This window comes from Oryzias latipes, chromosome 20 (genome assembly GCF_053564925.1).
Source record: "Oryzias latipes strain Hd-rR chromosome 20, Olatipes_Hd-rR_3.1".
Classification (NCBI taxonomy): domain Eukaryota; kingdom Metazoa; phylum Chordata; class Actinopteri; order Beloniformes; family Adrianichthyidae; genus Oryzias; species Oryzias latipes.
The window spans coordinates 5,642,508-5,658,962 of record NC_136256.1 but is presented as its reverse complement, the minus strand read 5'-3'; the positions used below and the strand labels follow the sequence as shown (position 1 = coordinate 5,658,962).

The window sequence follows — 16,455 nt, the reverse complement described above, 5'->3', positions numbered from 1 at the left end:
GCTTCGCCAGCGTGTCTGCGTTTCACCCACGGAAACAAACAACATCCAAGCTTTTGCAAACATGGATGTGCATATTGTGCATATAAAAGGAAAATGTTTATGTTGTTCACTGAAAGTGGGTGTGTGTTTTAGCCGGGGCGGTCTGGCAGCACAGATTCATCCTGGAAGGGGCTGTTCTCACTTTGTGATGTCATAATGTGAGGACCAGCTCATTTTCGTGAACTGGGAGGGGCTGGTGCTCAGAGAGCAAGTTTTTAGAGGAATACTCAGAAAGGTGTGAACGGATCAAAATACCACTTTGGGGTTGTTTTTTGTGATTAATTAACATTATAATACACTTTAAAGCTCAGAAAATTGACTTAGTATGAAATGGGTATTTTAAATGCGAGAAATTGTATATTGGAAACAGTATTTGGGCTCAAAACATGTTCATTAATCAGGTTTGGAAAATATGTTTTTGCTTCAAAGTATTTCTGGTACAAAATAACAGGAAAATGTGTTTTAAAAGAGCAAAAGTATTCAGGTTTAATCAAAAACATAATGGAAACTCCATGACTGGAGTAAGAAAAGTAAAAGCTCTTTGTCAAAAGATCTAAATAGATTTTATTCAATAAAAATTATTATGGGCTGTCAAACATCAGCTGACAGACCGTCTATAGCTGTTACTAGTTGTTATTGTATAGACATCTTTGCCCCATCAATCCTCCCTAAGCTTCGTTCATTTAGTCTTTTAGTTTATGAGCTGACTGAATATCAGTGATTGATGAAGGAGACTAACATGCAGACCTGCACACTAACCCAAGTTGGGAGGTTTTTATCAAAACTCCAAGATATTTGCTGGGTTATTTTACATCAGGAACAAAACATATCAGGGAAAAACTATAAATTGGGGTAAAATGAAACCACTATGCTATGCTCCAAAAAGAAGATAGAGTTGCTCCAAAAAATCCAAACACATAACATGAATGACCCAATAATTGGTTTAAATAAATAACTCTTAGAAGTGTGGTGTGAGGACATTTTTATATTTTTTAATTAGAAATTGTTTTTCGTTTTGTTCTAATTATAATGAATTTGAGTTTTCTCCGCTGTCATGGATGCCCCCCTCCCCCGGCAGACATCCCGTAGGGAGTGCCAGGATGGGCCGCGTGGGTCTGAAGCAAAGCATGCAGGGAAATGTGCCTGTCTGTGGGAGTGGTCTCGTGCAGGTCACGTGCCACGGCCCTTTGTTGATGTGTTTCAGCAGAAAAAACTGAAAGAGTCCCGGTCAGAGGCAGCGGCCGTTCCGTCCAGTCTGCGCGGCGCTCACCGTCTCCTCTTCGGTCTGGATGCAGCAGGGAGCCGCTCCGGAGCTGCTGCGGTTCTGCTCGGGTTTCCCGGCCGGTTTGGGATCGAGGCGGCGGGGCTGGGGGATGGAGGCTGAGGCCGGGCTGTGAGCGGAGGGGTGGGGGTCGCTGCGTGGAGCCCCAGGCCGTGAGCTGCTTTGTTGTCCCGGGTCGCAGCCCTGCTCCCGGCTTTGTCCTCTTCGCTCCGGCATGGATCCGCGCCGCTGAGCGGGGGAGGGATCCGGGCCGCTCCGAAGGATTTGGTTCCATAGAAAGGGATTTTTCTGTCATTTCTTCCCGTTTGTTGTTCGTCTCCATTCATCCCCCCTCCCCATCAATCCATCATGGCTCCACCGCCCCGCTTCTCCGGGTTCTACTGTCTGCTGGTTCTGCTGCTCCTCCACGCCGCCCGGGGCTCCTTCCCCCGCGCCGGGGGATCGGACTGCGGCCCCGGGAAAGACTGCCCAGGTGAGCCCACGCGCGCGCGCGCCTGGTGAAGTTAGGTCAGAGATCCCGGCTCTGGTACCAGATTGGGTCCTGTTTCTGTTGTCATGGCGACTGTGCAGGGACTTTAAAAGGTCGTTATGACAACAGGGGTGCTAATAAGAGCATCTGTGAGGCCCAGCAGATGCTTTACCTGCCGTGGCCACCATGTTGCTCACAGACTTGTGAGCGCCAGCCTGCGCGCGGGCGCGTGTCAGTTCCTCCGTTCCTGGAGGTAATTACAGGCCGCGAGCTGCTTTGGCTTTGTGGGTCCGCGCGTGCAGCTGTGTGTGACCCCCTACACAAACCAACGAACAAGCGTTTGGAGCAGCCAGATGTTTCTCCTGATGTTGGTTGTGGTCCAGATCTGATGGCTGGTCGGCCTCCATCAGAGAACCCTTCCTGCTGAAGAGTCAGGAAAAACTCACACTGTTCTGTTCTTGTTTTGGTTCCTCTGAAAGTTCAAAATGATCCCGGAATCTATATAAAAATGTTTTCTAAAATAATACCAGTTCTTCGGTAAAGCACAAAAGTATCCACTACCTTCTCCAGAGAAGCTTTCTCTCTGCTGTGTCATCCTTTTTCTCTTCTCTGTACAGGTGTTTAGTTTGATGACAGATTTATCTGTCAACTTCACTCATCTCCGGCTGCCTTTGTTGTTACCGTGGGTGGACTCCTGCATCAAGGATGCAGTCAAAAATGGAAAGGGAAATAAATGGAGGCAGAAAAGTACATCAAAAAGATGAACTCTTAAGCTACGGACACACCAAACACTTGACGCACATTCAAGGATGCACTGAAACGCGGATTCTTGAATGCGGATTTAGCCCATGGTGTTCACACTGAAAAAGCAGAGATGGGCTTCTTCTTCTACTTTTTCTACCGTTTACTAGCCCATGTGCTCCACCTACAATTGGAAGAGGCTTGGTGTGAAATGTCAAAGCGGTACAATTTCGTGAATCTTGCTCCAGGCTTTTTCTTCTACAGCACCATTCTGATAAATGAAAGACTTGGTGTTAAAGAATTCCAGTCGGGCACCAACTGCAATTGCAAAATTTTTCCTTCATGATCAATTATCAAACGCTTGGCGCTTCCATAAATTCAAATGGACGCCATTCATATGTCACTACTAAGTCAGCGTCCCCGATTGGTCAAAGTTTAACCTGGTTTAACTTTCAACACATGTTTAGTGATCACATGTTTTCTACATAGACCTCGAAAACGGTCGTAGAAACCTGCGTAGCTATGCGTGAATGCAAACGTTTTGAACATGGAAGCCCATAATGCACTTATACATAGAGTTTTTATTGGAAGCGGTCGCTTGAACATGTGTCGCCGATGGCGGTGTGAACTTAACTTCAGGATTTTATGGCTGGATAAACAATAGCTTTTCAAGCCAAAATTATCTGACCCTTTAAACTAAAATAAATAAAATATAACAGAGTGTCATCAGCAAACAGACAAATGTTTCTATTTTTCATCACTTAAATTAGGCTTTTCTGAAGAATTCAAACACGTTACGATGCGTTGAACATTACTATATGAGTTTTAAAAGAATTAATGACAATATTAATAATCAATTTCATTTTTTTGGCACCTTTCTTGGAACCCAAGGTTGCAATACAGAAAATGGAGACAGAGTTAAAAAAAACACAGCAGCAAAAAACAAAACACAGCATTTTAAGAGGCTAGTGCATTTAGGTTTAACAATGTATGCATGTCAGAAAAGGTCAGTTTTAAGCCAGCTGGTGAAGAGAGGAACTGAACCAATGTAGTTCAGGCGGAAGGGAGTTCCAGAGCTGGGGGAATCCTCATGCAGGAGATGTTTGGAGTTGGAAGCAGCAGTCTAAATGGTTGTCTTCAAACCTTCCTCCTGAGATGGGTCCAAATTTGTTCCTCTTTTTCAGATCAGGTTTCATTTAGAGGTCTTCCCTCATCAGCATCAACCATCAAGGGCTGTCTGGACCAGAATCAGCTTTTTAATTGAGGCACAGATGTGAAATCTGGAATCTGGTCCTGTTTTTAAGTTCACAGATTGATCCCCACAGCTCATTTACATGCTTTTTTTCTTGATTGATTGTTTGATCTGACTGTTGTTCTGCAACTAGAGACCAACAAGCAAGAGAATCGATCTCCGGTTGTGCCAGCCTACGTTCCTCAAAACCCTTTGGTTTGGCAGGTGGCAGGTGCTTGAGCTTCCCTGAACTCTGGTTTGGATCAACCAAGAGAACTCTGGTCTTTTTGAGAACCATAGTCCACCAGTGTTCAGGTGCCGATGAATTTTGGTCCAGTTTGCTTCACTGCGAATGCTTTGTTTGTGTTGTTTGCCATTAGCACTAGTACTTTCCTGTGGTGTCATGTTTGCCACTTGGTGGTCAGGAGGTTTCCCCTTGGATTCCGTGACTTGTTCTTGTACGAGTGTTGTTCTTGCGCTCGGTGGGTTTGGCCCCTTGTTAAACACAGGTGTGGCTTGTGGAAATCAGTGAACAGACTCAACCTTTGCACCGTGTGATTGCGGTGAGACAAAGCTCATTGTACACGCTGCAAATGGCGTGTCGTTTAGGGCGCTTTGATACGGTCTTAGAAGGCCCAAAGTGCTTTACAGCCACATTCACCCATTCACACACACATTCACACACTGATGGCGGCGCCAAACTATAACCACTGGGAGCAATGGGAGGTTTAGTGTCTTGCCCAAGTACACTTCGACACATGGGCGGGCAGAGCGGGAACTGAACCTGCAATCTTATGATCCAATTCCGCTACCACTGCACTACAGCTGTCCATTGTGGAGTAGATGTTTCTCCTTCTGTGGTATTTTGACACAAATGTCTGATTAGGACTTGAGGAGATTCAGTAGTCTGTGTTTTCTGGACCATTGTGTGAGTTGGGTATGTGTTTGTGTCTCAGCCTGTTGTTTGCCTCCTGATAGTCTCTGCAGACTCATCTGACTCTGTAAACAAGCCGTAACTATAGCAACCGTAGCTTCAGGGACTCCTGAAACCCTCCAAAGGAAGACGAGGAGGAAGGAGCTGACAGGCTGACAGAAGAAAGATGTTTTCCTTCCCTTTGGAGGATGGGGCTGCTGTTTTCATGCTGACAGAAAGGGACCTTTTAGCGCTAGCGCTGCTTTACAGCCGAGTGCAAACCAAGCTGCTGGCAGACGCAACCCTGCAGCTGCGAGTGCGCCAGCAGGTGGATATGGTTGGTATTTACTAATTACAGGCAAGCTGAGGTCACGGCCCCTGTAATTACTGCCTCCAAATTGGCCGGCCGGCATGCTGACAACCAATCAGCTTCCATCAGCAAATTATAGGCCTGGACAATAGTGTGTGTGTGTGTGTGTGTGCGTGTGCTCCAGGATCTGATTTTAGACTTGGTTTCGTGAATAATCCGTAGAAACAAAAGCACAACTGTCTTAATTTCGGGGAATCTCAGTCACATGAACGATCGATGCTTGTTATATTAGCTATAAGAACCTAATTGAATAAATGTATTAACTTGTTTAAAGAAAACCGTACTGTGTGTATGAATTATTGACAAATTAATCTAAAATTGTCCTGAAAACCTTAATATTCAGAGCAGGTTTTAGGATCCTCAGTGTGATTCATTAATCGTGAAGCTGTTTTTTTGGGTCTGTATTTGCACCATTGACTGTATCTGAGAACTGGACTGAGTGAGAGTGATGTCACCCATAGAAAATTATTTACTTCTGCCTCCAACAAAATGAAGTAAGTTCAGTTGCTAATTTTCTTATTGTTGGAACAGGAAGTCATCAATAAGCAATGATTTTGTTTTGAGGTGGTCTTAGTCAATGTTTCTATGTCAGCCACTAGCACCAATCAGAAATGAGCTTGTTGGAAGTCCACACCACTACCACTTAGGGTAGGCTTAGGAGAATCTGTTGATCAAAAAATATCATTAAAAAATGAAAATTATCCAAAACATGTTATAAAAGGTAGCAGAGTAAGAACTGTTATTCTGACAAATAGAATGACTGAGTTATAGCGAGTTTTTTTTCTCTGTAGAAGTCTATAGCATTTTGGTTTCTTGGAGCCAGCGGGTGCTTCCTATTTGGAACACCAGAGGGGGAGGGGTAACTCAATCCAGTTCTTCTATATAGTCAATTGGCTGAACTCTGGGTCTTCAAACACTAAAACTAAATAACGAAACTAATACCGTCAGCAGGAAGAAAAAAGAAACTATGCTAACAGCCTTCCAAAAACTAACAAATAAAATCTCTTCCTTTGATTCGGTCGAAATGTCTGCATGTGTGCAGCTAAAGCCAAAAACTTTTAAGATTGTTTTAATATAAGTTGAACTGCTTTTTCCATATTTGATCTCCCAACCCTGAGGTTCAACAGCAACACGTTGTTACAAAGTTTAAATTGGATTCACCTAACATGTGTTTTTGAGAAACCCTTTTGTTTCTTACAAAAACAGCATTTTCTTTCGTTCTTTGAAGATGACATAGTTTTTTTTATCAACCTTTATTTCTTCGCTAACAATGAAAATCCATATTAGTCTAGGGCAGGGGTGTCAAACTCATTTCCACCGAGGGCCACATCAGTATAGCGGCTGTCCTCAAAGGGCCGGATATAACTTATACATGTAACTAAATGTAATGAAACATACATTTAACTACTCCTTAATGTTAAACAACTTATTTATTTATTTATTATAACTTTTGAAAGTGACAATTACAGTTGCATAGAAAACACATGTTTGCTTGTTATTCTAGCATAAATCCTTTTAAATTAGATTCTGTCAGGTTAGGTTATATTGACAGTGTTTCAGTCATAATTTATAGTTGCCCAATCCGATATTTCAAGGCAGATTCCCCCTAGATATGAATAAATACACACCAATTTTTATTTTTTATTTTAAGAAATCAAAAACTTTTATGCTCTCGGGGGCCACATAAAATGACATGGAGGGCCACATTTGGCCCCCGGGCCTTGAGTTTGACATATGTGGTCTAGGGTAACAAAACTGGCTTAATCATCAACGTAAATTGAGTGTTCAGCCTGAAAGCCTTCAATAATTCACTTTAATTGATTAAAAAGAAGCTATAAAGCTACATTTAAGGTCAACATAAAAAATAAAAATCAATTTTTTTACAATGCTTCAAAAGAATCTTGCTGTTGTTTACGGTTGATGGCAACATATTTGTCTGTCTGTTTCAGGCTTGTCAGAGAAGAAGAGCGACCTCCGGGTGTGCGACACCATAACATGTCGCTTTGGAGGAACCTGCCGGGAAAATGGAGCAGAGATCAAATGTGTCTGTCACTTCCAGGTGAGAACTTCACACATTCGCTTACAAACACTGAATGGATCTTCTCTGATGTCAACCATAGGTTTCTAAACACACAAATCAAAAGTCTGTATGTCTGTTTTAGGTGTCAAATTGGACTGTTCAAAAATGGAAATAAATGGGAAATTGTTCTCTACTGCTAGGAAGTATACAATACTTCCTTAAAACTGGCATATTTGTGACATCTGATGGTCAGGTTAACCCCCACCCACCCCCGTCCATAGAGGTAAACAATGGAAGTTTGGATGTGAGGAAAATGTGTGTTTGTGTTTTAGTGTCGAAAGGACTACAAGCCTGTGTGCGGCTCCAACAAAGACACGTACCAGAACGAGTGTTACCTGAGGAGAGCCGCGTGCAAGAAGCAGACAGCCATCAGCATCGTGTCCGAGGGACCCTGTTACCATGGTAACAAGACTCTTCCAACGCTTTCAGGAGGCTTTGTCAGAAACATTCCACCATCTCAACACGTGTCTTTGTGTGTTTGTCAGATGCTGGCTCGGGATCCGGAGATGGAGGTGAGCGGTTTGTTGTGTAGTTTGAGCCTTTAGGAAAATAAAAGCTGATGGAGAGCTGTGCTAACGCACTTTCTGTCTGTCAGACGATGAAGGGTCCGGCCGTGGAAAGAAAACCTCCAAATGCGGAAACTGCAAGTTTGGAGCCGAATGTGATGAAGACTCCGAGGACATGCTGTGAGCGCACAAACACCAACTACCATTCACCTCTTTAATGAAGCAAAAGCAGGAATATTTTCTTATCAGCATCATTCCTTTTGGTTTAAAACCTCAGTGCAACAGCAACCCTAGAATAATGACGCTGTTGTTGTTTCACTTTTCATCTGAACTCAAGGATTTTTCTTTTCAATTTTCATTTTCTCGTTTGAAAGTATTTGAATTGAACATAATATCCAGGTAACCTTCAGAATAAAAGCCTCTCCTTTAAGCGGTGCTGATTTTGTGTTCTCTGTGTGTGTGCGCAGCTGCATGTGCAACATTGTGTGCAATGGCCACACCAACAACCCTGTGTGCGGCAGCAATGGCGTCACGTACGACACGCCCTGCCACATGCGCGAGGCGTCCTGCCTCAAACAGCTGAAGATTGACATGAAGCACGTTGGACGCTGCCAAGGTGAGGAGCCAAACCACACTGGCATGTCTGCTCTCAACCATGAGGGGGTCGCCGGGGGGGGGGGGGGTTAGTTCATTTATACTGAATGATGACCTGACCTCAATCTGCAGATGCTCTGATTAATTCATCACCTGGAAGCAAAGACTCACGAACCACACTAAAAAGCTCCAACTAATCCCTCTGCTGCTCCACTTGAGTTTCCAAAAAACTACAGGAAAGACTTGATTGACCTGCTTTTACTGGAGGATCCCACATTTTCTCATGCTGGCCCTGAGTTTCTGCTGAATTCTGAGTCTGCCATTTCTTTGGCTTCGTGTTCCTCCGTCTGGTTGTTCCTAAAATGGCACAGAACCACATTTGATCAACAGCAAGAATGTTTTTTTCCATGGTTTTGAGGAGTAGGGACTCCTGAAATTCTTTATCTGACATCACTTCATGTGCACGGTCGTCCATGTGCACAAACTTTAGTAGATTTGATGAACTTTGAGGAAAACGTTTGAGGAGCTTTTGTCCACATTTGTTCACTAAACTGCATAAATGAGCCCTTTAGAAAGAAATCATAATTTTGTACCCCATTGACAGATAAGTAAAAATAAATCTTAGCAAGAATTCTTATTTAAAGAATGTTTTCACAAACTAAAATTATTTTGCTGTTAAAAATTTTTTTGGTAGACTGAAAAATTATGACAATTTTTCTTGAAAAGTCTTTTTACTTTCTTGAAATTCAGTTTTTACTTTTTTCTTTTCAGTTTTTACTTTTTTTTTCCACTGGTTTAAATCCTTGCTGGGACCTTTCTGTGTGGAGTTTGAATGCTAAATAAATGGTGTACACTTACGGTATACAGCACTTTTCTACCTTGATTTAGGGCCCAAAGTGCTTTACAAACACAGGACGCTTTGACACATTAGCAGGCAAGGCGGGAACCAAACCTGCGATGTTTCGGCCGACTGCTCTACCTCTGGACCACGGCCGCTCCCTGCATGTTCCAGTGCATGTGTGGGTTTCCTCTGGGCACTCCAGTTTCCTCCCCCATTCCAAAAACAAGCTTCATAGGTTGATGGGTATCTCTAATATCCCATCAGCTACAGACTGGTGAGCTCTTCAGGGTGAATCCCACCTTTACCCAACAGTAGTTGGGACATGTGACCCCCAAAGGAGAGACAGCTGGTTCTGAAGGTGGATGGATGGGTGGGTGAGTTGATTGGTGGATTGATCTGGAAAGACACCTAGAAACAACTAAGTCCTTAAATCTTTGGCAGTTAGGTTCTGGACCAATGCCGTTATGTTTTTAAGCTCAGACCATCAATGAATGAACCCCAGAGCCTAACTGCCGATGGTGGTTAAGTGCCAGACCCTGACATAGCATCACTCCACGTGGAGAAAGGGTAGAGGAGAGCTAGCAAACTGTTATCCATGAATTTAAAGGCAAATAGAATTCTGATTGGCTGAGAAGTAGGCGGGTAATTTAGCTATTTGAAGCATAATAGTGAGTGGCGTGTTAGGTGATGTAACAGCAGAAGTTCCTCTTTGAAATGACTCCAAAGCTTTCCCTAAGTTCAATAACAGATATAGTTGGAATATTTCATACTCATAAAACAAATAAACATGAAAATGTATTGTAAGACAAAAACATTTGTGAAAGAAACTAAGAGACCCCATCAGTGAGCCCTGTGGGACCTCACAATCAGAACTTTGATCCATTCACGGGGAGAACAAGCTCAGGATTTTAGAAGAACAATTTCATTGCGTCTGACAAGATTAAGCTGAGATTTGTAAAATATTTAAAATATTTCATTTCAAAGACGAAAAAACATGTAGCAATCACTTTTATTAGAAATTCTGTGTTTTTTTAGTCAGAAGTCTTCTGTTTGCGTGCGTCTCTTCCATCTCCTCACATTAGCTCGCATGAACACCCCTCACTGCTGGAGGAGGAGCGGTTTGCCCTGAGGAGGTGCAGCTTGGCCTCTGAGGAGCTGTGACCCAGAATCTGCACGAGAAGCTCATGAATGCTGCAGAGACTCTGGGACGCTCCTGTGTCTGTCAGAATGGCAGCGTCTCTGCTCGTGAACATGCGGGGACCCTCTGGCAGCGCCACAATGGAACCGTCTTTTAACCCCTATTTGTAGTCGGAGCAGATTTAATGAGCTTGGAGCGCCGTTTAAATATTTCAGAGAGGCGGTGCAGTGAAGCCGATCCAACTTTACGGCTCATTTCATCACAAACCTCAACTGCTCAAACAAACACAGCTGAAGCTACCTTTCAATGAGCTCTGCCTGATGCCTGGTTTGCCACGGCACTGTGGTCATGGCAAATTTAAGGAAAATGTGTCATGAGTTTTTGCAGTTTGTCTGTGAATTCTGAAACTCAAACCTGATCATCTTCTTCTGTGGTTTCAGATAAAAGCAGGAAGGACGACAGCATGAGGACCAAACCTGACATCTACGGTGAGCGTCCAACCTGAAAATCTGCACGCCGTGACAACGGCAACCAATCACAAGCCTGGATTCTTTTTTCTAGCTGTTATGAACCCTTCAGAGGGGGATGGGTTTCCAGATAACCCCGCCCCTTGTCCTGATGACTACGCCCAGTTCTGTGAACACGGCCAGTGTGAGATGAGACACAGCCTGCCCACCTGCAGGTAACATCTGTTCTGCTAAACCTGAGCTTTTAGGAAACCGAATTTCAGGGAAAAATGGGGGGGGGGGGGGGGGGGGGAGTTCAGTGTGAGGAAGATGCTTTTCTAAAATAACATATATTAAAATGCATTCATGGGCTCCTTCAATATGCCAGACCTGGGTTAAATGTAGATCTACATGCTTTAGAATAAAAGCCCAGCATTTTACTTTGGTAGGGTACAGGATGTGTTGTAAATCTGCCGTTGCTGTGTTTGTGTCAGGTGTGATGCGGCGTACGGCGGCCCCCAGTGCGACCAGCTGCTGGACTTCAACATTCTCTATGTGGTGCCCAGCGGTCAGAAGATGCACTACGTCCTCATCGCTGCCATCATCGGCGCTGTTCAGATCGCTGTGATCGTTGCCGTGGTGATGTGCTTCACCAGGTACTCGCATGGAAGCCGTACTGGCATCAGTGATGAGGGGAAACCTGATTGTACCAGGCAGAAGAGGATAAACTGATGAGTTGGAATGGACTGATGTGTCAGTGGCGTGTGTCAGCCAGCAGAGGGAGCTCTCGGTCTGACATAGGAGTGCTCTGGGGTCCTCAAACTCACACAATGTTTCCTTGAAGGAACAACAACTTTGCACAACAGAGAAATAACCCTTGTGCTATCCTAGGCACTCTAACATTGGGAGTTGGGTCATCTAGACCCCAAAAGACAGTGCGGTAAACTTTTTTTCTTCATTGATTTGTGATCTTCACTGGTGTCCATGGATTACATGAAATCTTTCCACCTTTATCCACCTTTGTCATGGTAGGGAGAACACGTCAATGTAAGGTTGGGGTCATAGGATAGCACAAGGGTTAAGACAAGGCAGATATCATAAACATGAAGGAGTGTGTGTCCTCACAGGTTCTGCCTCTGTCCCATACTTCTTTGACTTCTTCAGCTGAACAACTGTTTCTGTCCTCCTGTTATTTTCATATACAGAAATCATTAATTTATTTAGAGTTTCAGAAAACGATGACAGCAAATGCTTTATCAGACCATTTCTTTTCTGATTTCACAATGAAGATTCAGGCTATGTCTGAATTCACTCTACTCCATAACCTCTAGAGGACTGTCTATGGCCTGCCCTGGATTTTAACGCAATCCGTAGTAGTGTAATAGTGAATGAATTCGAACATAAGTCTTAATGCTCCATGTATAGCCACGCAACTCTGCCCCCATCTGTAAAATTACCAACAAAAAGGAGTTTTTCCTCTGACACAGAAAAGAGTTAGGGTCAGAGCTTAGCGGTCAGATGTTGGTCCTGAAGCAGAACCTGGAGTGAGACGAGCCGTGTGTGAAGAACTGCACCATCTGAAGAATCAAAAACCACAAACACATGCAGGGAGCACAGAACTGTTTTCTTTTTTAGATCACATTTGTTTTGTTGATCAGAGATCCTGAAGAAAAGGTTTTCTGACATTCTGCAAAAAGTAGTACACTTGAAATTTATTTTACAACGTAGACTTATACTTGAGTATAAGTATAGCAAGTAAACTATAGACCAGGGGCCGGCATCCTTTCAACACCAGTACGAGCCACAAAAAAAGACTGATTTGTATTTATGTTAGTGTTATAATAATTATAAATGAACTTGTGATTTTTTACATAGTTAAAACATAAAGAGGAAATCGTTTTTTTTTTCAAAATATGAAATAGTTTATAACTTTTTACAGAGGTTCACGTGACTTCCTGTCAAAAAGAAATATCCTGTGTCACAAAGGATCGTATCATTAAAATGTGATCGTATCGTAAGCATGTGATCGTATTATAAACATGTGATCGTATCATAAACGTGATCGTATCATAAGCATGTGATCGTATCATTAACATGTGATCGTATCATTGACATGTGATCGTATCATAAACATGTGATCGTATCATTAACATGTGATCGTATCATTAACATGTGATCGTATCATTGACATGTGATCGTATCATAAACATGTGATCGTATCATTAACATGTGATCGTATCATTAACATGTGATCGTATCATTGACATGTGATCGTATCATAAACATGTGATCGTATCATTAACATGTGATCGTATCATAAACATGTGATCGTATCATAAGCATGTGATCGTATCATAAACATGTGATCGTATCATAAGCATGTGATCGTATCATGAGCATGTGATCGTATCATGAGCATGTGATCGTATCATAAGCATGTGATCGTATCATAAACATGTGATCGTATCATAAGCATCTGTTCGTATAATTAACATGTGGTCGTATCATAAACATGTGATCGTATCATAAAGGTGAAAGTATTATAAGCATGTGATCGTATCATAAACATGTGATCGTATCATTAACATGTGATCGTATCATAAGGATGTGATCGTATCACAAACGTGATCGTATCATAAGCATGTGATCGTATCATAAACGTGATCGTATCATGAGCATGTAATCGTATCATGAGCATGTGATCGTATCATAAACATGTGATTGTATCATTAACGTGATCGTATCATAAACATGTGATCGTATCATAAGCATGTGATCGTATCATAAACATGTGATCGTATCATAAGCATGTGGCCGTATCACAAACGTGATTGTATCATTAACATGTGATTGTATTATTAACATGTGATCGTATCATAAAAAGGATCATGTCATAAACATAACACATTGTTAAAGTCAACTTTATTGTCAATTCTTCATATGTGCTCGACACAGAAGACGGCTACTGTGTCCTGTGATGTTCGGATTCTGGACCTGATTATCTGTGGAGTTTGCTGCTCCTTTCTCCCATCAGTGACGCTCTACTCTGTCTCCTGCAGGAGGTGCAACAAGGCGAAGCGCGGCCGCAGACAGAAGCAGCACCTGGGCCACTTTCCTTCAGGAACTTCCTCCAGGATGATGTAGTTTCTGCTCTTTTTATAAACTCCAGTTTTGGTACCGCACAGACTGACTGCAGTTTTTTATCGCCTCTCTGGTGCCTATTTACGTTTCCCTTCTTTAAAGCTGGATCTGACAGTTCTGAAGGGGCCTTATTTGGGTTCTGTTAGGTCTGGGTAGGCGACTCGATCCGGTCCATCCTCTCCGACAGGAACAGAACCTTCAACTGGCTTCCAGAGCTGTCTTTGATGTTCGCCCTGCGAAGGTCACCTTTTGAAGCTCAAACTCCACTTCTCTGGTCTGGATGATCCAAACCCATCAGCCAACCGATCAGCAACCCAAACAACCCAGGAAATTAGTGGTTCAGGTTTGAGGGCCAAAACAGATTTTATGTGGATTCCCAGGTGTTGCTGATATGATTATAGAAAGTTCTGGTTCGTCATCTACAGGACTGTGTCAGATTCTGGATCTGGATGTGTGTCATTGAAGAACATGTCTGGTTTCAGAGCTGGAACCAGCTGAGGCTGGAGGAAGCTGCTCCTCCTTTAGCCCAGATCCGGAGCATTGGCACACTTCTGCAGATATAGCCGAATGTGGCGTAAGGTTGATTCAGAACCCAGACGGGCCTCATCAGAACCTCACAGGAAAAAAAACATGAAACTCTCAAATCCTGATTGTTCATGATTCTCTACAAACTGAACCATAAACACGAAAATGAAACTTCCAGAGGATTCCAATGAAGCATTGCTGCTGGCTTTGCTTCGGCTCACCTCATTTGTCATTACGCCTTTGGCCCCCAGAGGGCGCTCTGGCAGGGCCGTGCTGGTTGCCTTTCACAGGGTGGAAGTCACGTCGTTTTTATTTGAGTGTTGGTTGTGGATGAAATGCACCTGAAAACCAAAATGCTGTTTTTTTACTGCTTCACAAACTGTACAGGTTAGAATGAGTTGTTGCTTTTTTCCCCCATGATGCCATAATGGAAATGCATTTCAGCAGGTTTTTGTTTTTTTTGGAGGAAGGGGGTGTGTTTTTTATTATGATGTGTATCGATGGTACGACTTGTTCCTGTTGGTTGTTGTTTCGTGGTAGAAGAAGTAGAAGGTCGGGGGTGGGGACGAGGGCGCCCATGCAGGAGTGCAGCCTGACCTCACCGTAGGTGTTGCGTACTGCATGATACCGTGATGTTGTTGTGTAGTCTGTGCTGTAGCCAAAGTAGAATTAAATTATGACATTTGAACCCCTGTGTCTTTGTCTCTGTTCATGAAATCCTAAACAAATGACATAAAGATTAGACTCATCTTCTCTTATTACTTTATGACACTTTGTATAATTTTTGGTACAGGCATTTCTGAGACCTCTCTCTCATTAGCATGATTCAAACTTTGCTTGTTTATAGCTTGGTTCATGTTTTCTGCCCTGTAGTTCATCATCGTTCCACTAGAGGCAGTAAAAGGGCTTTTCCTGCACATTTTCAAAATGGTTGCTTCCATTAAATCTCGAAAAAACACTTTTGGTGGAAAAATGTTTAGCTAATTTTTGAAATTTTATGGTAGGAATAACCCATGTATTATTTATTTTTAAATGAATACATGCTGTATTAAAAGAAAGCTAAATGTGTTAATTCTTTAACAATACAGTTACACCATGGTGAAAATGTGTGAAACAAACTTGAATCAGTGGGTAAAAAAATGTTTTTTTCCCCTAAACTTTCATGTCATTATTTTGGTAATTTAGCATTGCTGTGAGCAAACATCATCCAACGTATGTTAATTGATGTTATCTATAGTGATATTATGTCGTAAAAAAACGTTTTTTTTCTGCCTGACTTACAATGGTTTAAATACCATTTAAATAAAAATAATGATAATTTTCTGTCAATTCTTTGAGGTGGTCGGCTTTACGGTTAAACTGGATTTTTTTCTAAAAAAAAAAAAAAGAGAGAGGAAAAGGGTCACAATGGAGGAGTAAAAGAGCCAGATGTGGCTCTGAGCCTCAGGTTGCAGACCCCTGATACAGACCAGGTATGTGTAGTGCAGGACGTATACCATCTCAACAGTTCTTCAGACTACATTGGAATAAGTTAAAAATACATACATAGTGTACAAAAATTTGTTTCAAGTCAACTGCTTCACCATAAGCATAGACTAAATATACTTGTAATACAGTTAAATAGACTACTTTTGATGAAGATCATGATGAAGTGTGACTTCATCCTCTGCAGACATGAGGAGTCTTCTTCGCCGTTTTTTTTTCTTGTTTCTCTGAAGCAATTATTTTCAAACGACCTTTTTTGTCTACTCCTGATTCATATCATTAGAGAAATAATCAAATATTTAAGAAAAATACTCTTTTTCTTATATGTTCTCCATCATCAGAAAAGTATCACAAGAAAATGTTAAAAACACCATTTTCATCAGAGTCAGTCTTTAAGGAATTACTCATTATATGAATTACTGAATTACTTTTTGCTCCAACTAAATTTTTGGTTAACTTCCTCAGATCTATAATAATTAGGAAAGGATGTATAAAGTTTGATCATTTCTTTAACTTCTACATGAAACTGAATTTTCCAGTTTCTCTGAAAGTTTTTTTCTTTTGACAGAGAATTTCAACATTCACACCACTGTTACATCGTCTCTGAAAGTTTTCATGTTCCCTAGTGTAGACAATGAGATTTGTAAAGCCTGC

The 16,455-nt window shown here is 42.2% G+C and overlaps 1 protein-coding gene across 1 annotated transcript; it reads left to right on the top strand.

Moving 5' to 3' along the window:
* Window positions 1–1,184: 1,184 nt before the first annotated feature.
* Window positions 1,185–15,004, top strand: LOC101160114 (tomoregulin-1). The gene is made up of 10 exons (XM_004080826.5): window positions 1,185–1,793; window positions 6,995–7,104; window positions 7,398–7,527; window positions 7,611–7,637; window positions 7,721–7,811; window positions 8,099–8,247; window positions 10,645–10,692; window positions 10,766–10,886; window positions 11,145–11,306; window positions 13,710–15,004. Exons 1-10 carry the CDS (start codon window positions 1,670–1,672, stop codon window positions 13,792–13,794), a joined length of 1,047 nt encoding a protein of 348 aa, XP_004080874.1. The 5' UTR covers window positions 1,185–1,669; the 3' UTR covers window positions 13,795–15,004.
* Window positions 15,005–16,455: the final 1,451 nt, after the last annotated feature.

Coding starts and splice junctions, on each gene's coding strand:
- LOC101160114 (XM_004080826.5), top strand. CDS start 1,670: ATGGCTCCACCGCCCCGCTTCTCCGGGTTCTACTGTCTGCTGGTTCTG. Junction 10,693..10,765: donor GACCAAACCTGACATCTACG/GTGAGCGTCCAA, acceptor TCTTTTTTCTAG/CTGTTATGAACCCTTCAGAG. Junction 10,887..11,144: donor CACAGCCTGCCCACCTGCAG/GTAACATCTGTT, acceptor TGTTTGTGTCAG/GTGTGATGCGGCGTACGGCG.